This window comes from Heptranchias perlo, chromosome 9 (assembly GCF_035084215.1).
Source record: "Heptranchias perlo isolate sHepPer1 chromosome 9, sHepPer1.hap1, whole genome shotgun sequence".
Lineage (NCBI taxonomy): Eukaryota > Metazoa > Chordata > Chondrichthyes > Hexanchiformes > Hexanchidae > Heptranchias > Heptranchias perlo.
Genome location: NC_090333.1, coordinates 32019003 through 32034090, shown reverse-complemented (window position 1 = coordinate 32034090; position 15088 = coordinate 32019003). Strand labels below are relative to the sequence as shown.

General features: G+C 38.9%; 1 protein-coding gene across 1 annotated transcript in view; it reads right to left on the bottom strand.

Moving 5' to 3' along the window:
• Nucleotides 1-460: 460 nt before the first annotated feature.
• Nucleotides 461-15088, bottom strand: part of LOC137325251 (ERI1 exoribonuclease 3-like) — a 322541-nt gene continuing 307913 nt past the window's right edge. The window contains exon 8 of the mRNA XM_067990123.1: nt 461-2067. Within this exon, the coding sequence (XP_067846224.1) occupies nt 1985-2067 (83 nt within the window). The 3' untranslated portion in view covers nt 461-1984. The remainder of the gene's footprint in view (nt 2068-15088) is intronic.

Genomic DNA, 15088 nt, shown 5'->3' with positions numbered 1-15088 from the left:
GTTAAAGACAACTAAGCAGCACTTAGTTATTCAAAGAAATGCTCCTGGATCCTGGTGCATAGGAATGTTGAATATTCTTCTTCCTTTGTGTGTTAGTAACAAGGGATGTGTCATCCATAGTGCATTATAGTCACATCTAAATGGAGATCAGTCCTACTTAAGGGATTAATGTATGAATATATATCTTCCAGTTACTAATGAGTAACTAGGATGATGTTTTTCTTTTGCTCATTTCAGTACAATCTCACACAGAAGACACTGAAATAAACTTATTAGGATCAATGGGCAGATACGAGTTGTAACACATGGTCCTATAGTGGTACCTGGCAACTTTTATATTGTAATTAAGTTGTGACTTGTGACTATGTTTGTATTTTGGCAGTAGCTGTCAAGATATGAAACTATTGCATAAAAGTAATAAAATGGTACACTAGCCTTAATGAATTTTCTGTGCTGCAAGTTATTAAGAAATATCTGCACTTCAGAAGTTTTTTATTGTTACAAAAAAGTTTTACATGATAAGATTCAGTCAGCAAGTAGTTTCCATCATGCACATTACAACAAAAGAATAATTACATGGAAATAATTAAACTCTATCAGTGTTAAGCAGGAACTAGTTAAACTTGATTGAAGATTAAGATTGAACTAAAGATTGCTTCTCTCTTTATAGGTAACTGCCAGTCAGACGGATAGACAAAAGTTACCATTGCTTCAGCTTTTCCTCCACCTATTTCTTTGCAAGCCACTCAAACATCACCTGGACTGAAGGATAAAAAAAAAGTACTTTTTTCTTATCATTTGAAAGATGATTTAACAAGTAAGCTAAATAAAGAACTCAGTGGGCAAGGTGAAATATGGTAGAAAAATGGCCAGAACTACTTTTTAAAAAGGGAAGTGTATTACAGTGAATTTCCACATAATTCTTAGATGATATAAAGGGAAATATAAGTACATATAATGGAAATTTGCAATATCAGATAGGGGACAGGGAGAATTTCCTCTTTGCACAATGTATAGTGAAACTGTGAATAAATTTATAAATAATGCACATATGTTTTACTACCCCATGATTCTTTACCTTCTGCCCATACACAGTGGGCTGGATTTCTCTTCTGCCAGTCTTCTGGGTCTAGTGTCATTACCTATGCAGGGTGGGTTTCTGGCTGAATCACCGTCACAAAGTACCAGGGTGGAAGATATAGTAGTGCTGCAGTAGGACACCTGCTGTAGCACCATGGAGAGGATGCTGATGTTAAAGGTGGCATAAGTACCCCAAAAAGACCCGGGTAAATTTGTAAAGGGCTGAACCGAGGTGGTTCAGGAGGTGAATGCTTCGGCCCTTTGTGGAGGGAAAGATAGCCACTACCAGGCCCTTTGCCAGAGCCTTCTGCCACTGCCCCAGGGATTACCTCCATCCCTCTCCTGGTGGTGAGCTTTGCCCTACCTCCCCATTGTCATTTACATGTGTCGGAACTGTGACCCTAACCCTGGTATGGTGGGAGGATGAAAATCTAGGTTGAGGTGCGCATGTAGTGGTCGGCCTCCACATCTGATTTTCCTATCTTATACCGCACAGTATTAGGCCAATAACTCTCTCTCTGCAGGCTACCTATAACCCACAATTTTAAAGCACAAAACATGGTAAGGTAGGTAACAGACACAGTTAAGAGAATAAGTATTTTCCTATACACATTTTAGGATTTTTGACAATTTTGACAATAATGTTCCCCTTTAAGTTAGAAATAAACTTCCATTTTCAATAAATAAAGAAAGCATGTTTTACTAGTCAGTGGCAGAATTGTCCACCTTATGAAACAAAGAATATCTTAGTATGACACTAGTATAATTAAACTAGATCATTCTGGTATAACTAAACTAGATTATTTTTCATGGCAACAGATTACCATACATGGTTTAACTACTTTTCCCATATAATTTGTAGGCTTTTTCAAAGCAGTGAGACATTTTCTTTTCTTCTGCATGCTCAGAGGTTTGATCCAGTTTGTTTGTAAGTGAACCCTTTTTGTGCCAGTTTCTTCATTATGTTGGCAATGTTCTTGCAGTCATCTGTTTGGAAAAAAAAAAGTTTTTTTTGAAAAGATGGAACTATAGTTTTACTCTTTACAGCGAGAAGATAAAACAAACACAAACTTCACCATAAAATGAAGAGGCTGAGGAAATAACGGACGCCTTTGAGAGTTAGTCACCAAGGAAAAGGTAACATCCCCACAGCTAAATGGCTGAGCATGCTGACCTATTTGTAAACTTTTGTCTTGCTTAAATACTCAGACCACAGATTCACCTTTTATGTACCAGTGTGGAGAAAGGCCAGCTGAAGAAAAGATTAATTAGCACTTTGATATTCATTTGATAGTTAGGTAAAACATAACATGAGCTTCATTTTACTTTGTTGGATACGTAAAAGACTCAAACATTATAGGGTTAGCAGGCATATAGGAGCAGTGCACTGAATCATCCTTGGCAATAAGTTAAATGAAACTGCTGTTCAAATGTCCAAAGAATTGATTTCTATCAACTGTGCTACCATGTTAGCATACAGTTTGTTTATTTGAAATGCCCTCGTAGGGTTAAAATACAGATACTGGGGGTGATTTAGAACTGTTGCCGGCCCTGTTTTCTGGCACAATAAAAAAACTCAACCAGCAGTTGAAAATTGTTTTAAAAAAACCTGTCTATTGGCCACTCGAGGCCCGCCCGATACGATCGATGGATTTAAACAATGCCCGGAGCCCTAACACAGCAACACACAATCAAAAACACAGCAGCTTTTCTTTTTCTAAACTTTCATAGTGTTTAATAAAAACACAGGAACAGTACTTAGCAAACAGCGGCCATGAAGGAAAAAAAGGCTTCCACGTAGTTTTCTCTCCAATAGGACAATATACGGCCACAGCAGAGGTAAAAAATGTCACTTGCCAATGAGCCTGGAGCTGGTTACTTGCAAGCTTTGGCTGAAATGAAAAATAAGTAACTCACCAGCTTGCATTTATTTTAACTTTACTGTGCTTATCCATTCATCTCCAATCCATTATTGCTTTTGCTGCTATTTTTCGCTTCATCTGATCCACCATTGAAGCAGTGGGTCTTTTTGGAGTTATTCTCTACCTTCACTGACTGGCTCATCGCCTATACCAAAGTTGTACTTTATTCAATTTTTAAGGATTAAAGTTTTCCCAGGTGAAAGGTCAAGTAATAATTTTTGGGCAAGTGAAAAGCTAATTTAAAAATGTCTTGCTGAGAAAACAGCAAGTAACTATTAAAACAGTAACTATTAAAATACTTTCTCCACCACTGAGGTGCAAATCCTTTTTTTTCTCTGTAAATTTATGGTGATTTGCTGTATATATTGCTGTAATTTTTTTGAGTTTGCTTTAGTCAGCAAAGAAAAGTCTATTTAGGTGGTTCTGCTCAAAGTGATTTTTAACTCTCTGCACAGAACTAAATGAATCTTTATCCCTATGTTCACTAATTAGCAAAGGGAATCTAAGAGGACCTTTACCTGTGGATGCTGATGTTATATTCTTTTCACCTTTTTTAAACCTCAATTTTCTCCCTTCCTTTCAAACTATTAAAATAATACCCCAAAAAATTGTTTTTATGTTATTGGCACCCCTGTCAAATCAAATATTTAATTTAAAACATTTGCCAACATATCATTTTTAGTAGATTGTAGAAGGATATTGCTTTGCTTGGCCCTCTATTTCCAACCTTCCATGTGCCAAAACCAAATTCCAGGTTGGTATTACAATATCCAATGATGGGCTTCTCCAGCCTGTCACTCCAAACTGCTAATTTTGGAAGAGTTCTGGCTGTATCCCTAGGAAGATATCCAAACAAAAGTTGTGTGTTTCATAAAGATGGGCAAGAAAAGTTGTCTCTCTCTCTTAAACTGTGTTCTTGCTAGCGAATCAGAGGGGCACTAATGACTGCTATGAAGTTCACAGCCCAGTTTCTGCTGCCACCCCAACTGAAAAAAATTGTGTGGTTGGCATGCAGACTAGTTGGAAGGAAAATGTATTAGCACAATGCGCCAAGAAACAGTTTTGAATGTCAGCCTTGGCTGACATTTGCCTTCAGGCTTCTTGAAGGTGGCAAGATGTCAAACTTGATTGGGGCATCAGGTGTGGCACCAGAGGAGAAGACATGATACCTCACACATAGAGGACAATCAGCAAGATTTCTATCTCGGGTTTCAGTCATCAACTGTTGGCCAAAGTGCAGCAGGAGATGTCTAATCACCTGCCTGTCCTTTTGAGCAGAGACCAGGAAGCGGGGCTTGAGAAGCTACAAAGAGAAGAAAATGGGACAAAATGCATGAACATGTTTCTAAAAAAAAAACTTGGGTACTTTATTCCCAACTGTGTTGTAGTTTGAGTTTCAGGGCAACCCTTCATTCAAACTTGACCGAGTTAATTAATCAGTACTCTGCCACATCAACAGATGCCAAAGTACCAAGTAAAAGCAAGGCTGCCCAGTTTAGAAGGAAGAAAATATATTTTTTAAAAATCCCCCTTCATTCCATTTAAAAATTGCCTCTGCCAGCTCAATGTGAATTGTTGTAAACAGTGAGAGAAAATAAAGTTTCCTTTTTGATGTAAAAGAGTTTGTAAAATTTAGTGTTTTTCATGAGCAGTTCAATCATAGAAAGCCAGACAAATGTGAAAGGTGTGGAAAGAACAGCAGAACCAGAGAAAAGACAGTTCCATTAATATTTTCAATGGTTGCAGTCAGTTGTAAAATAAACAACTCATCAGTGATTGAGATGGAGTTTTGGAGCTGAAGACTGTTATAACCCTACAAGTCAGTCAGTATTGCTTTTGGAGCTTGCCCTGGTACGTGTTTTGTGCAGCTAACTGACCTATGAATTTATTTGTTTTAGGTATTTGTGACTGAGATTGATTTTTTGTGTCCTCCCATATTCTGTGTTAGACAATGGAAGCATGTACTCAGATGTCATAAAAATAAACTGCAATTCATCTGAAACCGTTTCAAGATTCCAACGTCAAAAAGTGCTGATAAAATTGTTTTAGATTGCTCGTTATACTGCATGTTGTCCAGCTTAATTATAAATCTCGTACACCGCTGAAATTATTTTTACTGATATTTTCTTCAATATTGCTTTATCCTTTGTCTGTGCTTTTAACATTTCTGTAAACAGCTTTAAATGAAATAAAAAAATAAAAATAAGAGGAATAGAGAAAGACAGAGAAACAGAAGCATGGACAAAAGGAAGAAGAGAGATTAAAACGTGACTAACATCAAAACTGAAAATATAAATCCAGATTTACATGTTCACTAATAACTGTGACCAATATTTTCAGGGTTAAGCAATTCATGTTTAGAACAATTCCAATTATTTAGAAATGGTAAGAAAAAAAAATCAGATTTTAAAAAAGATTGTTGTTTTTAAAATCTAACTGTAAAGCATATAAGAAAGGGACAATGCTGCTTTAAGAAGCTGCAACAGCAATGTGTAATTTTTTTCTTGATGAAGCTGAGAGAGAAGTGATTTTTCTTCTCCATTCAGGACAGTCCGATCCTGTTGGATTATGTTTTTGCGTGGAGGCTTGATGTCTCCATTTCATTATGGTGCAGTAATCTATCATGCTGTTACCGTAAGGGTGACTTTGCCCAGCTGTGTGTGGCAGACTATAGCGGTGCCACGCTGAAAAAAAATCAAAATGAATGGTATGGGAGAAGAGCTCTGCATCACCACTGATCTGAAGATGATAAAGACGCCCCGACATCCATCTCTTCACTGTAAATTCAGAGAGTATTTTATAATCAAGCCCCGGCAATAATAATGTGAAATTAGGTCTCTCTATCAAAGGGGAGGCCTTTTAATCATAGCTTAAAGGGTGCTGCACTGTTTATCATAATTGAACTGTATCTGAGCTAATTGTAGCCATATTTCAATGTCCTGATGCACAAGTGATGCTGTATGTTAGGCTTGTGTTTGATTGAACCAAGCCAAAGTTGAGACAATGAATGCCTTAGGTATAAAGTGGAAGTAGACATGTACTAAGTGATATAGGGGCTTTCGATCTTTCCATTAGTGGCAGGGATTCCTTTCAGAACAATCTTGCTTCTTTTTAACCCTTTGAGCACAAAGCTTGGGTTTTTTTTTGTTTTTCTCAGAGACAGGCTTTTATACAATGAAAATGGCTTTGTGGCTACTGTGGGACAGGGCAAAGTGAAGCACATTACCACGATCGTATTGGGGACCACTAACTCTCGAACACCCACACTCAAAAAAATCATGTGCATCTTTTGAGGGACAGGTGAAGAGAATTACTGTGCTGTGTTTTTCACGTTAGAATGTGAAAGGTAAGAAACAATTGTCAAACCCATGTGAAGCTACAGTCTCAATTTTAACTCGGGCCAAGAATCAGGGGTGTGGGGGCTGAAGCAGGGGGTGATTCATCCAACCCCCTCTGGAACCTGCGGCCTGGAAGATTTTAACTCCCGGGAATCGTTTAAATGTCCTGACACCAGCAGGAGTGGAAATTCATGGGGGGGGGGGGGGGGGTCAGGCTGCTGGCAGGAGTCCACGGAAATGGTCGCCGGCAAGGTAAGTGAGGAATGGGGAATCAGTAGAGGCCCAAGTTATCCTTGTGGGGCTAGGAGGAGGCAACAAGGAACCTTTAAAAAGCAAAAAAAACACTTAGCTGAGCCTCCTGCTCCAAGATGCTGCCTACTCCCCAGCTTTCGTTGGCAGGTCAGAGACACTGCAGCCCTTAATTAAAATGGCCTGTGCGCCCCGATGACATTAGCAGGACGCAACTTTGCCATTTAAATTAGGCCCCTGCTTCTCTGGGGCGAGCCGCCTTGCTTTGCCTGATTTTAGGTATATTAAGATGGTGGAGAGTAGCAACACGCGCAAATCCCACCTGCCATCTTAACCCCCCCACCCGCAACATGGGTAGGGGGGTTAAAATACCCCCTCAAATAACTGGGCTGTGTCAGGTTAATGCTCTCCCTCCATGGAAACTATTACAGTGCATTTTAAGTACCAAAATATTTACTTAAAGAAACATATTTTATAAAATAAAAAGACTGACGTTTCTCTGCATTTTCACTTTGTGAATTAGTATAACCTCATGCTCTTGTGCTATGTGTAGGGTTATATAAATACTCTCTTACATCAACTCTCATTGGATAATACAGAGTCAGAACCGATATTTTCCCTGCCACTAAAGCAGTCATCCACCCTAACAAAAGAAACAAATTGGGTTTCTACCAATTCATAGTGAGGCCTGTAAAATGTAGTTGTGCAAAAGTGTTTAAGCTCCTGCCTGTGGCAGAAAACATATTCTGCACAAATGGAACAAGATGTTGTTAGAGGAGATTTACAATCTGACAATCTTCAGAGAAACAATTGCCCTCTAATTAATCTCAGGATGTGTTAGCCCTTAATTCATCTAAGGATGTGCCCATTTACAACATTTAGACCATGTGCTTTTAAAGTGACAGCCTAGGTTACACATAGCTACATCTTAGTAGCAGAATAATACATCATGTACTACATTGTAGAATGCTCCTGTTCTTAGAAAACAGTGCATCCTTCGACTTAGTTTGAGCAATGCCACGGGAGATGAGTGCATCACGTAGAAAATTATCATGTTCCACCTGTAAATATTTTAAGATTTTTACAAGGGAACTGTGTTGTCAGGTGGGTGAAATGAGGACAGCAGAGTCTCTCTCCAGTACTTCCTTATCCCACTGAAACACAATGGAGTGTTTGCACCCAGCTGCTAATGCCTGGGGCAAGATGTAAATTTCTCCTGTCCTCTTACGCTTCTTGCTCTTTGTAAATTGAAATATGCCCAATACCCAGTAGTGAATTCTTTACCAGAGCAATTTTAAATCCTACTCTAAAATGATGGCCATAGAATAAGGCATTACTGTTTACTTTGAGACAGACTTTTCTATAACTCACTCGTGCTTGCAGTGACCAAGAGTTATAGTCCTTCACTCTGAAATGTACCATCACCAGTGGGGAAGCCTACATTTGTGCCACTAAACTGAAACCTTATTATCTATAAATCTAGCAGGATATAATGAAGATTATGTGTCATTGAAGTAGGTGATTTACAATAGCAATATTAACCCTTTGAGTAGAGAGACAGTCACAGTAAACTTTGTAATATGCTCATTCATTGTTTCAATTACATGAACAATAGGGGATAGGGATTCTTTGTACATTCTGAAAGCTGAACGAAATATTTATTGTTTTATGTTCAAGTAATTACAGCAAATTATCACTTAATATACTTGCAATGATTACACACAGCAAAACTGTTAATCGTTGAGCAGGTGTCACCAACTATTTGCAGCATTCTTGCTTTGAAGTTTAGCATGACCTCTAAAAACATAATATAAAATTCCCTCTGCCAAATCCATTGTACAGATTATTAAGTAAAACCACAGATAAATGTATAATGAGTCTCACAGACCCTTTTAATTTAAATAAAGATACTCTTGTCTGGGATCATATCCAGGCCTCACAAACCAAAATGACTGGGGCTGGAAGTGCCAGTCCCGTACCATTACAGTCTTCTAAGAAGTGGGATCCTGGTGCCAGTAGTTTCTCTCTTCCCAGTGGCCAATACTGCTAGATGGCTGCTAATTTATATTCCCTACATTGCCTAGCAGAACACTGTGTAATAGAAACATAGCTGTTTGCAAGAGGTTTTCTGGGAGCCAACATCTATGAGCTCTCCTTAGTGAAACTCTAATAAATCACAGGGAGGCATCCAAGACTACACCTGAGTTAACTGTCCTTATGATTTCCCTTCTCTGTATTGTTGGGAGGAGCCTTGGCTAATGCATCTCTTTCAAAGCCCTACTAAAATCAGCAACTTGGGCTGTTTTTGAACACTCAAACAGTGCAGTTAGAAAGCAGATTGTAGCACCAACAAGGAAATTACCCCCACTTTGCTGAGCTGTTAATCCAAGCAGTACTACTGTGGGGAGAGAAAAATTGAAAGGGAAAGTCATCAAAAGGCCACGTCTCAAGTGGTTCCAGGAGGTGGCTCAGAGCAGCACTGGCATAAGGTTTAAACAGGTTACAACTGCAGCTGCAGGAAGGTCAAATGAGCCTAGAACAGGACAAAGAAATTAAGAGGAAAAGATAAGGGGAACATGCCTTGAAGAAAAAAGAGAATGTTCTCATCATGTCAGTCAGGTGTATAACTATTCACAGCTCCCTGTCAGTAATCAAAACCTCCACAAAACTGCAGCAGCCATTGTTTAAAAAAAAGACTGATTTGATGACATTATTGTAAAATGGATTGCTCTGAATGATTCTCTAACGGAAAAACCACATCATATTGGAAGGAAAGCCTGTTATTGTAACTTGCTGTTTATTATCGTCATGGGAAGCATCATCAGGAGTAAAGGAGTACAATAATGTTGCCTTCTGCTGAAAAATTCCTTGAAGTCTACATGAGAAGTATTCTGTACTCATTATGCTTGCACATTAAATCTGTATAAGCAACATTAATTTTTCAAAGACTCCTATTAGTGTAACTGAAGATATTTTATTATGAATTAACACATAGAAGCATCTCTTTATGACAGGTTTAGAGTCAGCTCTTCACAAGTAAAAGTCTACCACAGCCGCCCATTAAAAGGTCAGTTTGCTAATCATGGCAATGATCTCTTTGCACTGTGGATAATCTAGTCACAGCTATACAAAAATCATACTCTTCAAATAATATTGGGAATACTGGATGGGAAGGAATGGATTACCAGGCACATCCAATTGAGGCTTTCAGGTGACACTAAAAACAGTGAGAGTAAATCTTCAACAGCTCTTTGGGGCATGGAATCATAGAAATTACAGGAAAGAAGGGGTCTATTTGGTCCATCATGCCTATGCCGGTGCTAGCTCTTCAATTGGAGCTATCTACTCTAATCTCATTTCCCTGAGCAGCAAAGGTAACCATGTAGGCACATGAGGAAGAATTATTGGAGGACATGTTCCTACTCTGTTGCGACAGGTAGGAATGTCCCTGCACTAGAGGAGGTGCACCATGGAGGAGCAATGGTGGAGAGTGGATTGATTGATTGTTTTGAAGGGCTCTGAGAGTTGATGCAGTACGGTCATGGGGCAATTGCAGGCCTGGCCAGAAGCTATTTTATGTATCTTATTTACAGTGGCATTAGCAGAATTCTGGGAACAGCTTGCTGCTTGGCATCTTGGCTGCAACAGTTGTGCATGAGGAGAATAACAGAGGAGAGGGGAAGAATATATGTGTATATATTTTTTAAAAAGTGCAATTCTATTGTGATTGTTGGTAATTTTAGACTAATTTTGCTGAGAAGCTTTCCAGCCATGCATATCTTGACACAGTCACCAGTCAGTGCAATGTTTGAAATTATGACTTGTAGTAAAACATACCTCTTTGGCTCATCTTAAACCCTACACAACAGTGACAGCTTAGTAATGATAATATTGTAAAGGATTATCATAAGTACTGTGTCTGGTACTTAGCATCACTGGCTCATGTATGGGTCTGGTTTAATGTAGTGTGTCACAAGGTGTCCTTCAAGTGCAGGCTAACTCATACCACCAAATGAGTGTCTCTTACGGTACCAGGTAATAAAAATTTTCATTCTCACACGTTTAATTTGGGCTTCATGGGACTGTTATTACAGTCAAATTACAGTTGCAAACTCATGTCAACAAATTAATTTCCCTTGTGACCATTAATAGCTTTTCGCATGAGCTAACCTTTAGAAACTGTCTCTGGCTGGACACTAATGGTACAGTTATATTGGATCTACTAGTTTTACGCCAGTATGATTTTGAGATCAGTGCAAGCTGGCAGCACCGACTTATAGTTCTCTGCTCTATAATCTCAAATGGGGAAAAAGCAGAGCTCTGTGAATGAATGTGCATGGCAATGTTTGCCAGTGTCTGAATGTCGGTGTATATCTTAATGTTAGGCTGATCAATTGGTTCTGGGGACTTTTTAAACTTTATTTTTTTCTTAAACCATATTTTCTGTAGAATGAGTTTAATATTGCACCAGTAGTGTTGCATCACTAGGTCCGTTTCACTTGTAATAATGATTTACACTTTAGGAATTAACAAAGTCTTACAAAACTTGTAAAATAAACCTAGCAAGTTGCTACTGGTACAAAGGGCTATAATATAGCCAGTATTGGTGAAGAATCACATAAAGGAGAATTCCGACACAGCCACATACACCATTTTAAACTATGCTTATTTTGCAAGACATTGGTTAGTTATTAGCATTATTAGAAATAGTATTAGAGTCCAAACTGGTTATAATGGTCTAGTCATGCTATTTATCTATAATAATCAGCTGTTCCTGGATCACATGGGCCTGGAGAACAGAACAGAGTCTGGGCCTGAAGAATGGAGGCAAGAGCACGGAAAGTAGGGTAGGGAACTGGAAAGGGGAACAGAATCTGGGCCTGAAGAGCACAAGGTACAGTTTGCCAGTACTAAGTGATAATCTTCACTTAACAAACCAACACATTTTCCATATAAGCTAATGTGTTTGATTTCAGCAGATGCAGTTTATTTGGTTTATCTACCTGTCTGGACAAACTGGTCCAGGGTTTCTGCTCTCCCCCACCCCACTGATTTTTCAGTGGATCTAGGGTGGATGGAGGTGGAAAGCCACTCGGGGACATGCTCTGCTGTATCCCTACCCCCTGACATTTTCCCTAGGCAGGCCCATTGGGGCAATCTGTGCCCGCTCATATGCAAACGATAACTACAATGTATTAATGTACAGCATTCAGAGATTAGCAGAGAGGTTCTTGAGATACAAGGAGCCATGGTAAGCATTCACTAAGCGCCTAGCACAGGTTCCATTACCCAAATTAAACATCTGCTGTGGAAACAAACATTGTTTTAACAGGTAGCTTGCTGGTTTCCACTCCTTCTCACTGCAATAGCTCCCGCTCCCCCGCGCCCCCCACCCACCCCCACCCCCCCCTCCCATTCCAGCTGCAGCAAGTCTACCCCACTAGACTGGTGTGACTCTCAGGCAGATGTCATGGAACCTGCCTCTCATATGTAAATAACCCCAGGACTGTGATCGGGGGGTGTTTTTGGGGTGGGCATAAACTCCACCCTACTGAAGAGGCACCCCAAGTAGGGTGGGGGAGGAGTGACACGGAAAGCCTAGACCGCTGTGTCCACTATAAATGGAGTGTACTGTCGTGTTCTCTCACTGGCATTTAGAGAGAAGTAAGAATATAAGAAGGTAGTAATGAGGTGCAAAGCGACAGCACAGCAAAGTGAAGCACCAATGCAAAATGCCATGGCATTGGAAGGAATTATGTTCTACTTTCTATACCACTGAGTTACCAATCACAGCTGCATTTCTGAAATGAAAGGTGGAGACCAGACACTTCCCCACAGGGAAAGGGAAAGGGAAAATGAGAGAGAATCGCCTTTAGGCCGTTCACACTTTGCAGGCCCAGCATCAAGTCACCCATTTCTTCTCAGCTGCAGTGCTGGATGGTACAGGGAGAAAAATACAGTTAGTGTACCCCCAAAACAAAAGGTTTTTTGTGTAAGACCTGCTTAGGCCATTTTTAACTGCCTCCTGCTTTGGGACTAGCTCATACTATTCAGTCCTGCTAATCAGGAATTTGTTTTCTTAATATTGTGTTAACAGCACTAGGAAGTAGTATTCCATATGATGACAGCTTTAACTCTTAAGTAGCTGCTTGTGGCATTACTTCTTTTCCTCATTGTTTCTTTTGCTTATTATTAATCTCCCAGTTCTTCTCATATGGCAGTTAACCTATGATTCATATATTATAAAACCATCCAGATTAGACAGTTTACAGCACTCAATTAGTAAGTGATTGCTGGCATATTTCCTTTATTGAGAAAATTCTCTTGAACATTATCTGATTTGTTTTATTTACCTCTAACGTTCTCCCCTCCTATCCTGAGGATGGTACCTCATACTGGGTTATAGCTCCACAGGCAGCAGCAACCTTCCAGTACCTTGCCCAAGTGGCCATTCTTTATATACAAGTCCAGATAATGAGTGTCAGGAGGTTTTGTGACGATGGAGGGTATTACAACCAAACCCAATCCTGTCCTTACCTAAAATCCACACATGTACACTTTCCAGCAAGGCCCACAAGATGGTGATCAAGAGTGGAACACGGGATGATTCCCCCCCTCCCCAACTTAATATCCCTGGGCTAAGGAGAAGTGTAGGACCTTACCAAAGCCCTGTCTGACATCATTAACTCAGCATTGATCATAACTGGAATCTAGGAAGTTCCTGGTCTGTATGGCTCAGTACTACATCAAGTGGTACATTTTCCCAGTTAGCAATTGGGGAGCTCACTACCCAATTTCTAAAGTATTTAATGCCAGGCGTTGGTTCATGGGATGACTGCTTATAACAGACTATATTCATGCCATCAGGGGTACCTTGATTAATTTAACTGTACACTTATACTGGAGACCTTATATAGCTGGAGTTCAAGGCCAGTAAAGCTCCTGGGTTTCCAAGGCAACAATTCATAAAGGAAACCCTTGATCCAAATGACCAGATACATTACAGTCCAGCAGTGAGATCTCTCAATATCCCAAACAGCCGGGCACTGGATGACAGACTAATCACAGGTGGATCATCTGCACTAAGTAGCTGATGTGAACAAACAAACTCACTGTGTAACTGGAGCCTCTGGGGTGTCAAAATTTCCTAATGGTTGCCCGCTGAATGCATTTAAACATCCTAACACTTCTGGAAGAATGACTCCATTCTACTCTAGACAAACAAATCAAACCTAGATAGTTAAATGATCATTAAACTTGATATAAAGGAAAATGAACAATGGATTGTTTTCGTTTCTTTGGAACCACTCAATAGAATATTGCAAATGTGATTGTACTTTACCAATGTAGCTTCTGAACATTGAGTTAATGGTGATCAAAGTTTACATTTCGGTTCTGATCCAAATATTTCTTCAAATTATTTATTATCAGAATGCAATTTAGATTTCAATTGTTCTTTGGATTTCAGATAAGTTTTATTAATTTGCCATTTTGCTATATATGAAATTATATATTTATTCATCAATATTTTGTACTTTTGCTTTGTGAATGTGCAAACTTTATACTGACTAAAAATACATTGTATTGCAAAACATTTATAACCACTACAAATATCAAAGTTTAAGTAAAAAATATTTTAAAACATTAAAGTTGTACTCCAAACATTTGCACTGCAGCAGGTATGGTGATGGTAACAGTGTGAACCTTCCCGGGGGCCCAACAGAGGTACTGAATTGAATCTCCTGAAAATTGTGCAATATGGTAACATCACCCCTAATACCACCCATTCCATAACAATGGTGCATTGGAGAATCAACATGCCTAATTCACAATCCTATAGCTACAAATCTCATGCCCAGCTTTTGGAAAAAATTAAAGAACAATTTTCGTCAATCTTTAATGGGAGAAATGACATTTCATCAAAAAAGTTAACAGAAAAGAGCTACCATTATTATTTGTTTTGTATTTATCAAAGATTGTTATTATTAAGAAATGCTCTATTCAACCTAGCCTTAATTCAAAATTATCCATGAATTCAATTTTTAGCACTAAATTCTCACTTTGCTGTGTAATTTGTATTGTTTAATTCAAGTTATTAAATAATTTAATATTTTTAGTGCAGTAGATAATGTTGAATTATCAGGTGTTGACTGTATTTCTGTAAATTCTTCTGATTCCACTGTTCACATTCGTTTTAAAAAATACACAAGAAAACTGAGCGGCTCTGTGAAAAGCACATCGATGTGCCTTCAGTTCTACCACCGTGCAAAATTCAGTATAACAAGAAGATTTACAGATAGTGATCAAGTATGTAAAAATCCATGGAAGTAAGATAACCAAAGAGATGGCATTAATGGGAAAAATACTGCCTCAGATAAGTATTTATCTACATTGTTCATTTATTAAATGTGCCTCTTTTTATTGAGATTCTAATGAAACCTGTTTAAAATGACTACATTTGGGGCTCACCTCAGTTGGTTTATGTGTAGGTGGTCTCCT